An 18,177-nucleotide genomic window follows, 5' to 3' on the forward strand; every position below is an offset into this window, starting at 1 on the left:
ATTTTCAAATACTATTGATTATGATTAAAACAAACAAAACCGCCACTCATTCGCTTCTCATTCAAACAGCAGTGCACAAGATCAAAACAAACAGAAAAACGAAATTAAACAAATTAAAAATGTCAATAATACTTCTTCGAACAAAGCTGAACTTAATCGCGGTTATTAGGACATACAAACAAATTAGAGACATGTATTCACAATAAGAAAACCGAAATAATTACAAAATTATTTTACCCCAAATGTATTAGACCCTGCAACCATGCACGTTGATCTCGCCGTTGCGGCAGAGGCTGCCGTCGGAGGCGCTATGCAACATAAAAACCTTTTTCGGCGAACCGAAAACCCACTGAAATTTGTTTTTAAACTACCACGCTCGATAACGACGATCCCCACCATCATTTTACCTCAAATTACATCCCAAACTCTTCAAATTTTCATCTTGAAAAAGTTCAGCACGTTCCGTCATATTTGGTCGTCAGGGACGCGTTTCGCCGACCACATGGTACAAACAAAGCCAATCACAGCCACACTTCGCCATTTTGGCTAGGACTCCGTCACGCTTACCACGTGGTACAGTCAAAACCAATCAGAATCGTCGACACATTTGAAGCAACTAAAACGTCCCCTCATTGGTCCATGTGACGTAAACACACTGTGAGCAAGATGGCTGCGTCCATAGAGCAGACAATACACAGGGAAATGTGGAAAATACAGTTAAAATACACAGATTTCAAACACTTTTTCATTCCATTCTTTCCAAAATCGCATACATTTCATTCCATTCATTCTTATTCAAGCCATTTTCACCGCTGTTGTCAAGTCAAGTCGTTAGCGTCATGTTGTCTGTCGTCAAAACAAAATTCACCGGTTTCCTCATTTCTTCTGTCTAGACTAGTGCACCTTTCATTTTTATTGTGAATCTCTCTGTGGTTTCTCTACGCATTAAAAATAATTTGTGAAGGTTCGCCACCTTCCTGTTTTTTCCGAAAATCCTAAAACGCGCAAAATTAGTTCCTATAGTAGCACCGTTTTTTCGTACGGGATTTTGTACAGGCTCAAACAGACGCAAACCTACTAAATTTGCTGATTTCCAAATATCACAAGCTCCCAATTTGCTCCCGCTCAAATGTGCACAGGCTGAACAGACGCAAGACCTGTATAATTTGCTTATATTCAATATGTATCAATTTGCAGCCGTCCAAAGTGTATAATTTGCTCCCGTCCAATCCGCTGTTCAAGGGAGGGTGAACCCACAAAACTTATACAGGTGCGCTATGCCGCCACATACTTCACTTCCCCACAATTTGAGTTATTCACTAAGAGAATAACCTGATCAAAATACAGAATTTACGAACAGGTTCCTGCTTTACCTTTTGTTTGTGAGGCCTCGAGGAAAGTAAAGCACGTGGGGGGGAGCGTCACCGACTTTTCGCCGAAAGTCTCAAATCTCATAATAAACCACGATGGGTCCTCTTATCCGCGTTGCGATTCGCGTTCCTTCCCTACCTATCACGTCGGGGTCACCAAAAATGTTGGAAATATAATCTGTCGCTTTGAGATTACTTTCCTTGTTGCATGTTCAAAAAAGTCGAGAAGAAGAAAACCACGGGATTCGGCCGGATTAAGTTTAACAAATTTATTCCCTAACAATATTTCTAAAAAGTAAAAGATAATAAAACAGATCGATCTGGGTGTCCAAAACAAAGGCCTGCAATACGCAAGAGGTTACATTCCGAAATCACATGCAGCTTGTCTGGAGACACAGGAAAATTCCTTGAGTTCAGACTTTTAAGCATGTGGTCAGAACATCCTCCCCAGGGAGCAAGATGGCCGCCGAATCTCCGCCTCTGGTCGCTAGAGATTGGCTGACAGAGGAGCCCGCCTACTTCCTTCAGCCCATCACAGCATCTGGTCTCTGGGGGGAACCTCACAGATGGACACGGTACGGAATCCCCATGGGTGGCAGGAACTGTCACCGCAGGAAGTCGATCCTAGAGCTTTGTTCTTCACACGTGAATGGACGCCTGGAGTGGTTCCCACAGCTACAGTACCAGAGATAGTTAATTTATGGCCCATGTCAGACCTACAACCAAATGGCCTTAGAAGATCAAAGACTGTTTTCTCCTGAAGGGGGGGGTTGAGATTGTAGCTGCATTCCTGAAACCTCTCACATATGCAACTATAGGAAGCAACTTCAGAGTTGAAAGGATGTTAAAGCACACACTTCAGCAAATGACTTATCTTCAATGTAATAAAAATTTAAGACTGACAATCCTAATGAAATTACCAAAAAATATAGATTCCTTGAGTTTATATAGGGCCTTATGAGTAGGGATGGGTGTCGTTAAAGTTTTAACGGTACTATTACTCTTATTGATACTGCTTATCGATATGGTATTTTAACGACACTCTTATCGATTCTTTGAGGATGAAAAATAAATAACAAATTAAGAACATAAAGTGTTGTATTTCCTCATTATGGAACAATATTGTTTTTTTCACAAAACATTTTACTTTATAATGAAAATGTTCAATACAAACCTGGACTGCACGTGGATGTGTTAGACCAGGGGTCAGCAACCTGAACCTCTCAAAGCGACATTTGGATCACTGAGATGAAAGCTCAGGGAGCCTCAACCTAGATGTGTTAGAAAAAATATTTTTACCGATATATCACGATAGTTTAGGGGTGTGTATTGGCAAGAGTCTGGCGATACGATACGTATCCCGATATTTTTTTAGAAATGACTTCGAAAAAACTCAACCTGAATTTTAATGTCTTCCACTGTAATAAAATGGTCAAATTCAGTTTAATGATCACAATGTTAAGCACTGCAATTGTATCTCATATATAAGTTGCGTTTGCCAAAGCAAATTCATAATGCTTTTATTTTGGTAAGTTAAAATAAAGAAAGGGAACAGTCAACATCGTCTGATTTGAAAAAAACTTTTTCAGTGTAAAAAAAAACAAAGAATGAATGAGCCTTAACCAATAAGTTTTTATTGGGTATTTAAAATGCTGTTTATTTTCAGCATTAATGTAGCTTCTCTCAGATAATATATCTGATTATTTCCAGAAACAATAAGGTGTGATGATGAGGCAGAATGACAGAACGAAGAAAAGTTGCTTTAATGTGACATAAAAGAGGCTTTGTTTACAAATCCTCTCTGTTGCACCTTTGCAGCCACGCTTCTCACACACTGAAGTAACTGGTAACGCTGATCATCACAATGTCAGCCATTTTTAAAGCGTTGTAAACATCCCTCTGATCCATAAGGTCCCTAAACTAGAATCCATTGCTTTGAGGTTCTGCAGAACTTTAGCCCGCATTGCTAGCATGTTTAAATCTCATTTTACTATGCACAATGACAATAAAGCCATTCTATTCTATGTTAGCAGATGCTAAGCGCATTAGCCTATTAGCTGCTGCCGTGTTTCATTGTCCATCTTATTTATCTGAGCCGCTAAAAAGCACAGCAATCCACGTTTTCGTATCTTACTGGCAGCAACATGGCTCAGAGTTTCTGTCTGGTATCCATTTCAAGTAAAAACTACATAGTTCAAGTCTCATAACAACAGAACAAGCTGCCTCTGGCTGCAGTCTTCCTGTTGTCTTGTGTTGTGTTCAGCTGCTCAAAGAGGCTCCGTGTTCTCTGCTGCCAACTAGCGGTCGGAGGGTGAAGTGGACAACAAGAGTCAGACGCTGAAGGACGCTCATAAATAATTAAATAAATATCGATCTGGCAGCATTTTGAATCGATACAAGTATTGCCAAATGACATATTGCGATATATTGCCGAATCGATTATTTTTACACCCTTACGATAGTTCAATAATTCAAAATTCTGTCAGGATATACAGTATATTTCATTATTTATTGGAATTATTTTTATTCTTTATGAGTTTGATATTTCCTTTGATCTTTTGTCCATTTTCCACAACCATAGACTTTTCTGTCTGTCAAACACTCAGATGAGTGAGATGATGGAAACAAATTCACTTTGATGCAGACTCCTGTCTATTTATTTACTTTCAATCCAGTAAACCCAATAAATAATATTAATTTTATTGATGACAACTTTTTTTTATTAGGAATCAGCTGTTAGTTTGGTGCGGGTCTGGAATCATAAGCGTTGAGTCTACAACCCGCCCCCGCCTAGAATAGTGGGGGCGCCCTGACACAAATCTAATTATTTTTTCCTGGAAATTGGGGGTCTTAGTCTAGGGAGATAAAAGGATTTGTTTTTCGTTTTTGGGCGCTCACATGTCCACTATGAGTCCCCTATGTCCCCCACTGACCGTCTTTCCAGAAAAACATTCCATCCCATAACAGACTCTGGTCAGCGTTCACAGCTGCAGACACGCCCCCTCCTCGCGTTCACGCTGCTCTCTTCCTCCTGCCCGTTCTGACGGTGTTAAAGGCACCACGGATATGTGGGTGGGTGGGTGGGGGGACATTCTGTGTCCCCCATGTCTATGCCTTCGAGCATAGGTGACCGGTCCCCCTCTCTCGGTCTTTCTTTGGAGATGAGTCACTAACCCATTGAGTTCAGTACCATGTGGATCCACCTTTTGCAGCGATTACAGCTTCAACTCTTCTGGGAATGTTGTCCACAAGGTTGAGGAGGGTTTGTGACCTTTCTTCCAAAAGGTCATTGGTGAGGTCACACACTGATGTTGGTGGAGAAGGCCTGGTGTTCTATGGAGTTCAGGTCAGGACTGTGTGCAGGCCAGTCCAGGTCATCACACCAGACTTTGTCCTCCATGTATTCATGGACTTTGTTGGAAGAGGAAGGGATCCAGTCCACACTGCAGCACCTGGCAGATGGAGCCCCACCCTGGAAGATTCTTAGAGGCAGAAACACACGACAGTGAAAATGAAAAACACAAACGTCCTGAAAATATCATTTCCTACCAATAAAAAGAGAACAGCAGAGTGTACCTGTCCTCTGGAGCTGGAACAGTGTTTGCTGAGGATGGTGCTGATCTGTGGGTCCTGGATCGAACGTCTGTGTGTAGCGTCTGACCCAATTGTTCAAATCCCACATCCTCACTCTGGAAAAGTCGACTCTGAAAATCCAGCAGCTGAAGGTTCAGGTGCTTCATCACATGATGAGTGGAAAAATACACACATTTCAGGTGAGTCTAAACATTTTTCTGTCACTGATTCCTGCTGAAAAAACAAAACAAGAATTTTAGAATTAGATTGGGTATTTAAAACAAGCCCAAAAAGTACTTTGAACCTTGCTCCGTGTACATCTAGATACTTTTAAGAAGCTTCTTAACAATAAAAACTAATAAAAGTAAACTTGGAATTTTTGATTCAGGAAAAATCTTTTTTTTTTTTTAAATCCTGTATTCAATCAGTCTTAGTTTTATATCACAAAAACCAAACCTAAGAACAAATGTAACCGACCGCTAGTTCCACCTTCGGCACAATATGGCCGAAGGTGCAGATGGTGGTTCAGCTTGCTCTCCTGCTGCTTCAGCACATCAACCTAGACTCAAGCCTGAGGTTTACAGAACTGTGGATGGCAAAACAATTGTGGAGGATGAACTCTTACATTTCCTTGCTGTAAAAAGCAGAACTTTAAGTCTGGAGGAAATTGTGTTACTAGTTGCAAACACCTTTGACTCTGAATGGATTGAGGCCTCCAAGAGAGTGCTGTTTGAGCTCTGCCCGACAACGCAGCGAAATATAACGCACAAAGGAGCGCAAAAAGACGTGAATAATTTGAAAAGTTGTCTGAAAGTCTTAAATGAATGTGGGGAAAGTATTCCGCGATATGTATCGCATTACTTGGAGGACTTGCCACCTGTTACATTTACGAGTCTGGATGTTTGCGGCCTGCTGAGGAGAGTGGATAGGTTACATGCTGACGTCAGCGCTATGGGATGCGCGCTACAGCTTCAAGTGGATGAGTGTGCTGATCTTCGTGCAATCACCACTGACGTGAATCATCTGGTGTATAGTTTGGAAACGGAAATGGCTCACGGCAGTGATCAGCGTGTCTTTGGTGCTGGCCTGGGGGCTAAAGGAGGTGGATCAACGTCAGCGACCCCGCAGGCCCCTAGAGCTACCGGTGCGGCGAAAAGTGGGTGTGTCGGTGAGCAGGATGGGAATCCCCACTCTTCGACGCAACACCTGCCCCTTCAAAGTTCTCTGCACGTTCCTCCGCCCAAGGATGGAGAAATGTTGGAGAAATCCCTGTCCTCGGAATACACAGGGATACATCCGGATCCCCGAAATGGAGCGACGTTGTAAAAAAAGGCAAAAGGCAAATGAAGAACAAAAAGGTCCAATGAACAGCCGCACCCGGAGTTAAAAAACCGGGTAAAAATATAATCGTGGGCACCGGAGCAGCAGAGAATATCCGTAGGGTCACCACAAAAATGGTGAGTGTTTTTGCTTCAAAATTCTCTCCAGATCTTGATCCAGAGACATTATCGGATTATCTCAAGAGGCAACTTGGCCGGGAGGTGATGTGCCAGAGGCTGAACACTGTTAATAGATATGCATCCTTCAAAGTCTCAGCTGAGTGCAATAATGTGGCTGACATGTATAACCCAGAAATCTGGCCAGCTGGTACTTATGTGCGGCGATTCTTTGAACCACGTAAAGTTGGTGTCACTGGTTTAAACAACGCGCTTCCAAGCAAGCTGAGGGGTGGGGCTTCACCTCCTAGTAGCGCAGCAGTGCCTTAAAGCTGAACTTATGGATTTAAGAGTACTCTCCTACAACTGTCGTGGCCTGCGTTTGGGTCAGAGTGCAGAGGACCGATCCCACAGAGTTGTTGTAGACCAACTGTTGGAAAAATGTGATGTGCTTTGTTTACAAGAGACCTTTTTAACAAAGCAGGACTTGGAGGGATTAAACTCAATACATGAAAATTTCCATGGGGCTGGGGAGTCCACGAGGGATATTTGTGATGGAATAATTATAGGTCGGATATCTGGGGGAATAGCCATCCTCTGGGATAAAAGACTTGATTCCTCCACTCAAAAAAAGGAAATTACCAGCCAATTAAAATAACGAAAAACTAACTTGTCATTTCAACCAGAAAATTTTATGTTTGTAAATCTTACGTGAATGGATCATGTCGATTGTACATAAAAATAATCCATTTAAAAGTTACTAATTTCAATCATGTTGATCCAACATGATACCATTAAATTGGATGCATTAGTAATCGCAAGGAATTGTGGGATACCATTTTCTTTGTCTATCTGGGCAGATTGGGGTCTAAGTGTGAGTTTTTGTCCATGGGTTTTTTTGTCTAGCTGTTTTACTCTGTTTTAACTAGTGATTTAAACTGTTATGTTTATTTATTTTTTTGCACCATGAGTTAAAGTTTGGTAGAGGATGATGACCAACCCCCCTGTGTGGCATATTGTTAATGTTCCAACACTAAAGTCAGAGTTTGCTGCATTTGAGCTCCTGTCATGTGATGTGGGACTTTGCTGGGTAATTCATGTCTTTGATGTGAAAATTAAAAGACCCATTGGTTGTAACTTTGGAACAACGTATCAATTACAGATAAATAAATAAAATTAAGGAAAAAATAGAAATTTAAGATAAATAAACTTAATTTACTTAGGTGTGACCAATTGAAGTGATTCAATTAAATTGGATCAACTTTTTTCTTTTTAGAGTTAGCAACAATGTCAATTTAAAGTTGGGTGAAACTGCTCTATTTAAATTGAATCAACATAAATTTATTAGTTTGAACCTAAATACATTAAGTAGGACCAACATGATTCATTTTTGTTCAAGTAACGCAATCTAATCATGTGGAAATCCTTTCCATAATTTTTTTTATGTTCATTCAAAGTGAACGTTTTTTGAATGTGTATAAATATCATTAGGCTGGAAGTGGACTGGTGTATAGCTATACACTTAACACAGAATGGCAAGGAATGTGTCATCCTTAATGTGTACACCCCCTATGAGTGTCATCAAAATGAAACCGAGTTTCTTAATAGGCTTAAAGGTCTTCATGAAATAAATACACCATTGTGAAAAACAGCAACATGGAATAAAAACAAAGCTACTTTGGAAAATATTGATTTTGAAATCCAAGGTTCTGAAAAAAGAAGTAAAATTATAATAATATTTGACATGAATAAAACGAATATTTTAAAATGCTTTTTTTAAATAATCAACAGGTTTTTAAAGCAAAATGAAATATATTGAATAATATAATGGCTAATTTAAAATCAGTGTGCAGGTTTTTCACCATTTCATGGTCTTTTTATATATTTATGAGAGATTTATTGGTTGACTGTGTATTTGCATGAGGTCACATTTATTTATTTAATCAAATATTTATTTATTTAATTATGAACAGTATAGGACTCCATAGACATGCATATATCAGTACATTAATGTTAATGTCTTGGCCATGGTTTTCCGATGTCCCAAAAGGGTTGAACAATAGTGACAGGTCTGAGAGGACAAACCACAGAGGGAACAACTCCAACAGTTTCCTGCTCTCCCTGGTTTAAGTTAGACTGTCGTCCAATATCCACAGCATCCTGCACACAAAGAAAAAAATGTATTTAAGACAGTTAAAATGTGTTAAAACACACACCTTAAATGACACTCAGTAGCTGCATATTGTGAGAGTTAAGTTCCTGTGTTAACCTGCAATCTTTAAGGTTGAGAATAAAATGGTTTTGGAATACAGTTCAGAATCAGAAAAACTTTATTGATCCCACCCGTGGGAAATTTGCTCTGGTACCTCAAATAAAAATTGTGTTTCTGAATCATAATTTTACTTTTATTTATTTTTTAAAATGGGGATTAACTTGAGCCCAAACTAGGAAAGGTGTCACTTTCTTGCAGCAATGTGTTGCTTTGTTGTTCAATTCATCTGTAATCCCTAAGGAAATATTGAGAAACCTTATATATACATGAATGTACTTCTTAAAAAATATTGAGAAACCTTGTAGGTTATAACATATTTGATTAACCCTAGTGACAATCCACGGGCAATTATTCCCAGGTTGACATGACCGATCCTGACACTGTGTTAAAAAAAAAAAAGGAAAAAAAAAAAAAATCGACTTTGTTTAATCCATAAGTCATGAAAAGAGCTGGAAACCCCGCTGGCATTGAGCTAGCTAGCATGCTAACACGGGAGGACAATGGTGATAGTTTGTCATGCAACATCTAACTTTCTAACATCTTTTTTCACTAGCAGCTACTGGTGGAGCTCCTCATCTGATTGTGCTGGCGTCCTCTGGTTAAATAAAGTACAAGTTTGATCGTTTAATATAGTAAAAGATATGAAAAACATGAAAACTTACCGGCACATTCTAAACTGGTCTGTTGACGTAAGACTGTGTTATTCGGCAGCCAATGAGCTTCTGGATATCAGGGATGTCCCGCCTCCCCTCCCCTTGACTGACATGACACTGTTTTTACGTGTCGACAGGTTTTAGAATCAAAACCGCAAATAATAAAAGAGCAACTCAAAAAATAAAAGCGCAACTCAAAAAGATAATTTCAAAATAAAACTGCAACTCAAAAACATGATTTCAGAATGGCGAGAAAACAAATCGGCAGCTGAGAAATAGGATTGTGCTTTGGGGAAAGGCTTTTGGTTGCAAATTGTAGGTTTTGGTTCTCAATTTATGCATTTTGATTCGCAGATTTGGGGTTTTGATGCGCGGTTTTACTGTTTTGATGCGCAATACTTTAGGCGCTAATTTGACACCATACCTGTCCTGCTCTATTTAGAGGGAGAATCCATTTGAAGTTTGGCCCAGATGTGGATGTGGTGCCTCATCCATTTTATCCCTTGGAGCTGGAAGGTCGCTTGCAGCTACAGCAACTGGCTAGGTGGAGTCAATGAGTGTCCTCGGCCTCATTTGTTGGTTTTTCTGCCGCCGCTGAAACCTGAAATGAATCAAAGGTATTATGATAATGTTGGAAAAGTCTGTGAAATGGAAGAAAATAACGAGCTGTGCTCACCACTGAAGGAGTTTCCTCTGATTGAGCTCAAACAGCTGGATCATGGATCCATCAGCCTCTGCTCTAAATCCTGGGTATGGTAGTAATCCGTGAGGGTTTTGGACCACCTCCAACCTTTTTGGTGGGAGTCTTATGTAATCTGCTAAGCTTGATGCATACAGCCTCAACATGTTGTGAATTTGGGCTATACAAATAAAACTGAATTGAACCAAGCGGCTGGTGCTTGGCCACTGAGCTGGACCCCCAAGATGTCCACTGAGACACCTTTTGACACTTTCCACTCCTGGTGTCACCCCGGAGCGTTTTGGTGCCTTAAAGCGGCCGTGTGTAAGTTGAGGCTGGTGCCGGGGCTGGTAGTTGACTCGCTCTTTATCCACATCCAGGAGAGCCGTCCATGATCCAATGACCTCTGTAACTTGTGGGTCAGTGAGGTAAGGAGTCCCACCGAGTAAGAAGCCAGATCCTTGACTTTGTCCCAGCCAGCTATGCCATCGGGTCCAACAACAGCCCACTAATAAATGCAAAAGAATGTTAGGAATGGGACTGAAATGAAAGGACGGCCCTTTAAACAGATTAAAACGTCTCACCTCTGCCTCGTCTGAAGGGCTGCTTTCAGTCTCAGTTGGCTGTGACTCCAGGTGCGGTCGTGGCTGAGGTGAAGATGAGGGGCTGGCAACAACATCAAGGTGGGGGTCATCTAACACTGGGACAGTCTTGGAAGTCCTGCTCATCGACTCTCTCCAGCAGCCTGTCCTCCTCTTCAGGGGTCTGGAGCATGGAGCACCCACACAAAGTAAAAAAAGCTCTTAGTGCTGTCGTGACATTAGGAGCTAAATAGATCAATTGCAGAATAACTAATGTATATATTTCTTACCCGTTTATGCTCCAGGAGGACGATAACTCTCATCCCAGGGCTTCCAAGCTCTGCTTGGCTGAGTTGCTCCACGGCCTCTCTCATTGTAGTTTCAAATAACTGGAAGGAGGAATTTCCTTTGACAGCGTCCTCCATCCCTTCATCATTCCAACGCACCAAACCCTCAAGGAGATATGGCTGGAAATGTGCGACAGTGGCTCCTGAGTGAAACAAACAGGGTTTCATAAGTCATGTTCACACAGAAAGTTTTTTGAATTCTTACAAAAGGTGAAAATTGTCACCACATCAGTATGTAAGCTAGATCAGCTTTTGTGAGTGTTACATGTCAATCATTGTAGGTTATGGGAAGCATTCCAGCATCTTCACTCAGTGAGAAAATGACAAAATACCACGTTGACTTGATTTATTCATATCATAAAGAACACAGGTTTAAGTGACAGATAACTGCTTTGCCATCCCGTCTCTGCTGACGCTCACAGCATCTCCTCATCAGCTCAGTCATGTCCTGCTCCAGCTCCTTCTGAAGAAGACCTTTGACCCGCCTCACTTCAGTTAGCTGTTGGAATCTGATCTTGTTCTTTACTTCACCTCTTCTCTTCTGGAGGAGACGGATCATCTAAGTGAAGATCTCCTCACTCTCCTCCACCTGCTGTTGAAGCAGCTGTGAGATGAGACGGTGTTATGTTCTTCCACAGAGCAGAGAGAACAGATTGTGATCATTGTGACAGAACATCCTCATCTCCTCATCATGACTGGAGGAGCAGATGTTCTCCTGCAGGTTCTTGGAGGGTCCCACCAGCTTGTGTTTCTTCAATGCAGCTGCTTTCAAATGAGGCTGAAGGTGTTCCTCCCAGGAAGGAGCAAGGCAGGTCAGACAGGACTTCAGGGCGTGTCGTTTATTCCAGTGCAGACGTCACAGACCACATCTGCTCCGCATCTCTAAGCAGCTTGAAGTTCCTGTGACCACAGTGGCACATATTAGTCAGAAGTTTAAGACCCACGGGACAGTAGCCAACCTCCCTGGACGAAGAGGAACATTGATGACAAATTGAGGAGACGGATAGTTGGAACTGTATCCAAAGAGCCCAGAACAACCTCCAAAGACATTAAAGGTGAACTCCTAGATCAAGGTACATCAGTGTCAGATCGCACCATTGGTGGTTGTTGACGACCAAGGAGGACTCCACTGTTGAAAGGAAATCATCAAAAAGCCAGACTGGAATTTGCAAAAATGCATGTAGACAAGCCACAAAGCTTCTGGGAAAATGATGAGACCAAACTGGAGCTTTTTGGTAAGTAACATCAGCTCTATGTTGGTAGACTCAAAAATGAAGCATCCAACCAAAAGAACACTGTCCCTACTGTGAAACATGGAGGAGGCTCAGTTCTGTTTGGGGCTGCTTTGCTGCATCTGGAACAGGCTGTCTGGAAGTTATGAAGGTCAAATGAAATCTCCAGATGATCAAGGCATTCTGGGTTTTAATGTGCTGCCTAGTGTCAGAAAGCTTGGTCTCAGTCGCAGGTCATGGGTCTTCCAGCAGGACAACCATCCAAAACACAGCCAGAAACCCCAAGAACGGCTCAGAGAAAAGTGTTGGACCATTCTGAAGTGGATCCTATGAGCCCAGACCTGAATCCCATTGAACATCAGTGGAAGGAGCTGAAACATGCCATTTGGAGAAGACACCATCAAACCTGAGACAACTGGAGCAGTTTGCTGATGAGGAGGGGGCCAAAATACCTGTGGACAGGTGCAGAAGGCTCATTGACAAATACAGAAACAGTTTCATTGCAGTGATTGCTTCAAAAGGTTGTGGGTCCCATCATTTTTGTCCAGCCCTATTTCATTAGTTTGTTTTTCAAATAATTCTGTTAATCAACTCAAAAGTAATGGCTGATTGTGATTATTTAACTTTCAATAAATTTTAATTTATTGTTACTTTTGAACGTTTCAAGTCATTTCAATGAGCATTGAGGACTTTCTTTAACTGGGGGGAACCAGCTATTTTGTTCACCACTTTTGGCACCATCTAGTGGACAAAAAATGTACTACACTCAGAGTGAACAAAGCGAATAAATATGTAAATCTTTAAATTACGGAGCCCGTGTCCTGACATTAAGATATAAAAATATATCTTGTTCCCACAGATTAATATCTTGTTCCCACAGATTATCTCGTTCGCACGAAATACTATTCCGTTCCCACAAGATACTATTGCGTTCCCTCGAAATGATTAACTCGTGCGAACGCAATAATTATGTCGTTCGAACGCAATAATTTATCCGTTCGAATGCAATAATTATTCGGGCGGCCGTGGTGCAGCGGTAGGGCGGTCGACCCATGATCGTAAGATTACAGGTTCGATTCCCGCCTTGCACGTCCATGAGTCGAAGTGTCCTTGGGCAAGACACTGAACCCCACCTTGCCTCTGGTGGTAGGCGGGCGCCTGTGTTTGGCAGCGGAGCGACCACCAGTGTGTGAATGTGAACTACAATATCAGCTGTCTGTCAACCGACCAGCCAGTTGCCCAAATGCCGGCATACATCAAAGAGCTCTGCGGCGGCGCTAGTAGTAGCCTAGCAGGAGCTATCGAATGACAAAGCAGCCTAGTTATCATAAATCTATTGATATTTTTCTTATATTCATTGAGACGGTAATAAAGTGATCATTTTTGTTTTTCATGTTCCTTTTTTGAACGAATATGGGTCACAGAGACACGGAAGTTACCGCTGAAAGCGGCTTTTGCTGGCGTACAGAGAGCATATCCGCGTGAATGACTTATGACGTGAATAATTATTGCGTTCGAACGGATTAATTATTGCGTTCGAACGACATAATTATTGCGTTCGCACGAGTTAATCATTTCGAGGGAACGGAATAGTATTTTGAGGGAACGCAATAGTATTTGTGCGAACGAGATAATCTGTGGGAACAAGATATATTTTTATATCTTAATGTCAGGACACGGGCTCCGTATTAAATATATCTGTTAATATAAATGTATTTGTAAATACTTGTAAATAAAAATTGTTAAAATTATTTCTGGAAGATCCTGCTACTTTGTTCTCCTCAGAACAAGGACAGAACTTTAGACAAGAAAGCATCCACAAAGACCTTCATGCAGCAACAAACTACATCAGGTTTCTCACTCCAGGCCACTGCAGAGCAGGAAACCTGCAGCATCAGAATTTATCTGCCACCAGCTGCTGAGGAACTTTGCAGAGCATCTCTGTGATGTACTCACATGTACACTATAGTACCAAAAGTATACGCTCACCTGCCTTGACTCACATAAACTGAAGTGTCGTCCCCCACTAACCCATCCAGTTCAGACTGTGTGCAGGTCAGTCCAGGTCATCCACCAGACTGTCCTCCATGTCTTCATGGACCGTGTTGGAAGAGGCAAGGAAAGGCAAGGCAAGGCAAGTTTATTTGTAAAGCACAATTCATACACAAACTAATTCAAGGTGCTTCACAAAACAGAAGAATGCATTAAAATCACAATACATCATAGAAATAATCAACATAAAATTTACTTTAAAAGAAAAGAAAAAATTTGAAAAGTGATTTAAAAATAAAGGAAGGAAAGGAAAGAAAAGTGCAGATAGGACCTTTCAGTCATATACACGGCTAAACAGAAATGTTTTAAGTCTAGATTTGAACATGAACACAGAAGAGGCCTGTCTTACGCCTTCAGGGAGGCTGTTCCAGATTTTAGCTGCAGAATATTGAAACGCTGATTCCCCTTGTTTAGTTCTGACTCTGGGCATCAACAGGAGGCCGGCCCCTGAGGTCCTCAGAGTACGAGATGGTTCATATGGCACTAACATGTCAGAGATGTACTTTGGTGCTCGGCCATGGAGAGACTTGTACACAAGCAGAGCTGCTTTGAAGTCTATTCTTTGAGGTACAGACGTGAAGAGGAAGGGATGCAGTCCAAACTGCAGCACCTAGCAGATGGAGCCCCCCCTTGAAGATTCTTAGAGACAGAAACACACATCATGAAAAACAGAAACCTCCTCCAAATATCATTTCCTATCGATGAACAGAGAACAGCAGAGTGTACCTGTCCTCTGGAGCTGGAACAATGTTTGCTGAGGATGGAGCTGAATCTCTGTGTGTAGCGTCTAGACCAAATGTTCAAATCCTGCATCCTCAGTCTGGAAAAGTCGACTGAGAGAATCCAGCAGCTGCAGGTTCATGATGACTGGAAAAGACAAACACATTTATCAAATACTCACATTTCAGGTGTGTCTAAACATTTTTCTGTCACTGATTCCTGCTAAAAAACACAACAAGAATGTTAGAACTACATTAGGTATTTAAAAAAAGCCCCAAAATGTACTTTGAACCTAAAGTGGGATTTTTTGATTCAGGAAAAAACTTTTTTGTAACATGTTACAAATGTAAATTATCAACTTTACAAAGGAAGTTTCTTCAGTCTGAATCTTCTGATCAGTCAGCTCAGACTCAGCCGTGTGTTTGATGAGGAGCTCAGCAGACACATCCAGAGATTTCAGGCATCAAACCCTGAAGGAGATATGGCTGGAAATGTGCGTCACTGGCTCCTGAGTGAAACAAACAGGGTTTCAAAAGTCTCTGAACCATATGAAAGGAAATGTTAGAAATGTTTACAGAAAGGTTAGGAATCCAGATGTTCAGCACACATTACCTGGTAGAAAACGGTTCAGGTGGAGGTCGACCCACAGGGACAGCTGTAGCAAGACAGCTCCACGCCTCCTCTCTTTAGTGTTCCCGTCTTCACGTAGAGTGGGACGTCCTCGGATGGTGGTTTGGCTGTTCCTTCCAAATCTGTTGGATCCGTTCCTGGTCCAAGGGTGTCCTTCCCATCTGCACCGTCGATGGATGAGTGCTCCAATCAATGCTGCAGTCTCCTCCACTCCCCTGGTCCTCCTCCCACAGTGGAGTGGACTGTCCTTCTAGAAACATGGCCACTTTTCTTTGAGGCCAGCTCAGCCTCCTTGGCACAGCAAAGAGCAGCCACATCTTCTGGATCCCACTCAAAAATGCACGCAGACAGACCCGTAGAGCGGATGAGCCTCTGTCGTGACACCTGCAGAAAATTGCCGCATGAAATGCCAGATGTCCAGGCGCACCTCAAGCTCATCCCACTCTGAAAATGGGGTCTTCACCAGAGACTGGCCGCATCTGCTGCAGCAGTCTCTGTCCACGTACATCACTTTTGGGGACAAAAAGAAATGACCACATTTTCTGTGGCGTCCACAAGAAGATGTCTGGTGAGGCGGGAGGCTGAGTGTGAACCAGAGCGGGCTGAGGAGGATGCCACCAAAGCTTTAGCCGCGACACAAGTTCTGCCTTGCCGGTTCTTTCCATCTTTGCAATCCACTGGTGCTGGAAGCGAGGCAGTTGTTCTTTCCAGTGGACTGGAAGCTCCAGCGCTGACTTTGCTGCTGCCACAGATGGAGAGGGACCAGGACAGGCCTCTGAGGAAACAGGAAGAAACAGAAGAATGACTCTTCCAGCTGCCATTTCATAAATGACATAAATGACAGTGGAGAACAGAGAGAGGATTAAATGCTTAAGATTAAAGAAATTAGACTCTAAACTAGGCTTTTTGGCAAACAAACTGTATTGTTAAAATGCTTCTAAATGTGTTTTTGATTCAAAAAAACTGTATCCTTTATTACCCAGACTACAACACAGACGCACTTAGCTGTGCTTCACATTGTGCTGCAGCAAGAAGCAGCTCCTCGTCATGGAAGTGTCTAGAGGAAATGAGAAACATATTACTCTAAGAAACACACACAGACAAACTTAATCACCAGCAGTGAAAAGCTGCCTTTGGGCCAAATGTTTGGCTGGAGGTTCTCCTCCTCTGGGAGGAGGCACTACAGGATCTAAAAAAGAGCAAATGGACATTTTTAGCATATTGCTGAATGGATGGATGCACGTGGAATTGCTCTGAGAACAAATAAATATGCATGTATACTCACTTAGCTGGTGATGTGAGTTTTTTAATAAGCTAAGAAGTAGGGATATTTTTGCCAAGTCCTAAGAGTGCCTTCACAGCTGCAGTCTGCTGGACGCCGGTCCGGATCTGATTGGTCTTTTCCTTTATTGTGGATCTGTAGCGCCTTGCGGCCGTCATCTGCTGCCTCACGCATCACCAGCGACAGGCTCTTGTCATCCAGAAACTGGATCAGTTCAGCACATGCCTCCACATTTGTAGCTGGATCCTCATCGTCAGGGTCATTCAGAATGGCGTCTTTCAATCCCTGTAGTCAAAGGTGATCCAACAACTTGGTTTCCCATAGTTCATCTCATCTCCATGGAACAGAAGCGGGGACCAGCGGATTGTATCAGCTGTTCGTCTGCTCATGGTGTCAACTTCCTCACTAAAGTGGAAAACACACTTCATGGTCTCAGGCGTCTCCTGGGCCCAGAACCTGTTAGCAGGTTGGTAGCTGCACTGCGGTGCTGTGATGCTGGAAGTGGCTGGAGTTTTCTGCTCTGCGTTGTGTTCCAGTGAATAGAAGACCACGCTTGGATGCTGCTGAGTCAATGTCTTTCAATCCTGGTTAACAGAAAACAAAATTCACAATGCTGTCCAGAGTTTCTTCTGTGTTTTTCCCCCTTAACAATTGAAAAATGCACAAAAAGAAATAAAGAAGAGTTAACTTAAACATCAAAGAAAAATGTCACGAACTTCAACTAGCTCCCACGAAACAGTGCAAATGTGCAAATATAGAGCGACAAAAAATAAATAAAACCACACAAACTACGTAAAATTGACACCACACAATTCCCGACTTTGTGAGTTATGATTGCAACAAACTAACAAACAATTGACAGAAAACTAAAACTAGTTAGGGCGAACACACGCAGATTCACGTCTTACCTCGGACACAGCTTGCAGCAGTCTGAGCGCGCATGCTCATCAGCACCAGCTAGCGTGCTTGTGGTGAGTTCAAGTACCCTCAGACCGATTAATACTCTGGTGCAAACTTACGATGGATTTGGCGGAATTAAACGTATACTAACCTAACACTTGTTACACTGCGTGGCACCTGGACTACCGTGTCAACTTTTAACTTTGATAAATTTCTCCAAATTCAAACAATTCCTCTTTCTCTGACTTCACGCTCAGCCAACAACGCAGCTGGGAGTGATTGCCTCATTTGTTTAGACACTCCCATAATGAATAATAAAGAGGGCGCCCGCAGCTCTGTCCAAACTCTGGGTCCTTACAATATAAAATAAACGTCTTAATGCCAATGAATAAAAAGTTCGGTCTGCAAAAACGGTTTTTTTTTAACAAACTTTATTGCATATCTTGCCGT

General features: G+C 42.1%; 1 protein-coding gene across 26 annotated transcripts; it reads right to left on the reverse strand.

Annotated features, from left to right (window-relative positions):
* Positions 1-595: 595 nt before the first annotated feature.
* Positions 596-18,082, reverse strand: LOC144992062 (uncharacterized). 26 transcript variants are annotated; one of them, XR_013655837.1, is made up of 15 exons: positions 17,736-18,071; positions 16,831-17,470; positions 16,677-16,734; positions 16,525-16,602; positions 15,528-16,320; positions 15,280-15,423; positions 14,922-15,062; positions 14,545-14,834; positions 14,133-14,234; positions 11,332-11,811; positions 10,855-11,054; positions 10,568-10,748; positions 9,981-10,491; positions 9,729-9,905; positions 8,310-8,539 (listed from the first exon to the last, which is right to left on the reverse strand). XR_013655837.1 is itself a non-coding variant. In XM_078946692.1 (13 exons), exons 8-10 carry the CDS (start codon positions 11,468-11,470, stop codon positions 10,674-10,676), a joined length of 303 nt encoding a protein of 100 aa, XP_078802818.1. In that variant the 5' UTR covers positions 11,471-11,811; positions 14,133-14,234; positions 14,545-14,834; positions 14,922-15,062; positions 15,280-15,423; positions 15,528-16,320; positions 16,547-17,470; positions 17,736-18,022; the 3' UTR covers positions 8,310-8,539; positions 9,729-9,905; positions 9,981-10,491; positions 10,568-10,673. The 26 variants fall into 26 exon arrangements, 1 of the variants encoding a protein (XP_078802818.1); XR_013655835.1 differs by having other exon boundaries at positions 16,547-16,602; positions 17,736-18,069; XR_013655819.1 differs by lacking the exon at positions 8,310-8,539 and adding exons at positions 596-4,852; positions 4,947-5,104 and having other exon boundaries at positions 16,547-17,470; positions 17,736-18,072.
* Positions 18,083-18,177: the final 95 nt, after the last annotated feature.

This window comes from Oryzias latipes, chromosome 4, assembly GCF_053564925.1.
Source record: "Oryzias latipes strain Hd-rR chromosome 4, Olatipes_Hd-rR_3.1".
Taxonomy (NCBI): domain Eukaryota; kingdom Metazoa; phylum Chordata; class Actinopteri; order Beloniformes; family Adrianichthyidae; genus Oryzias; species Oryzias latipes.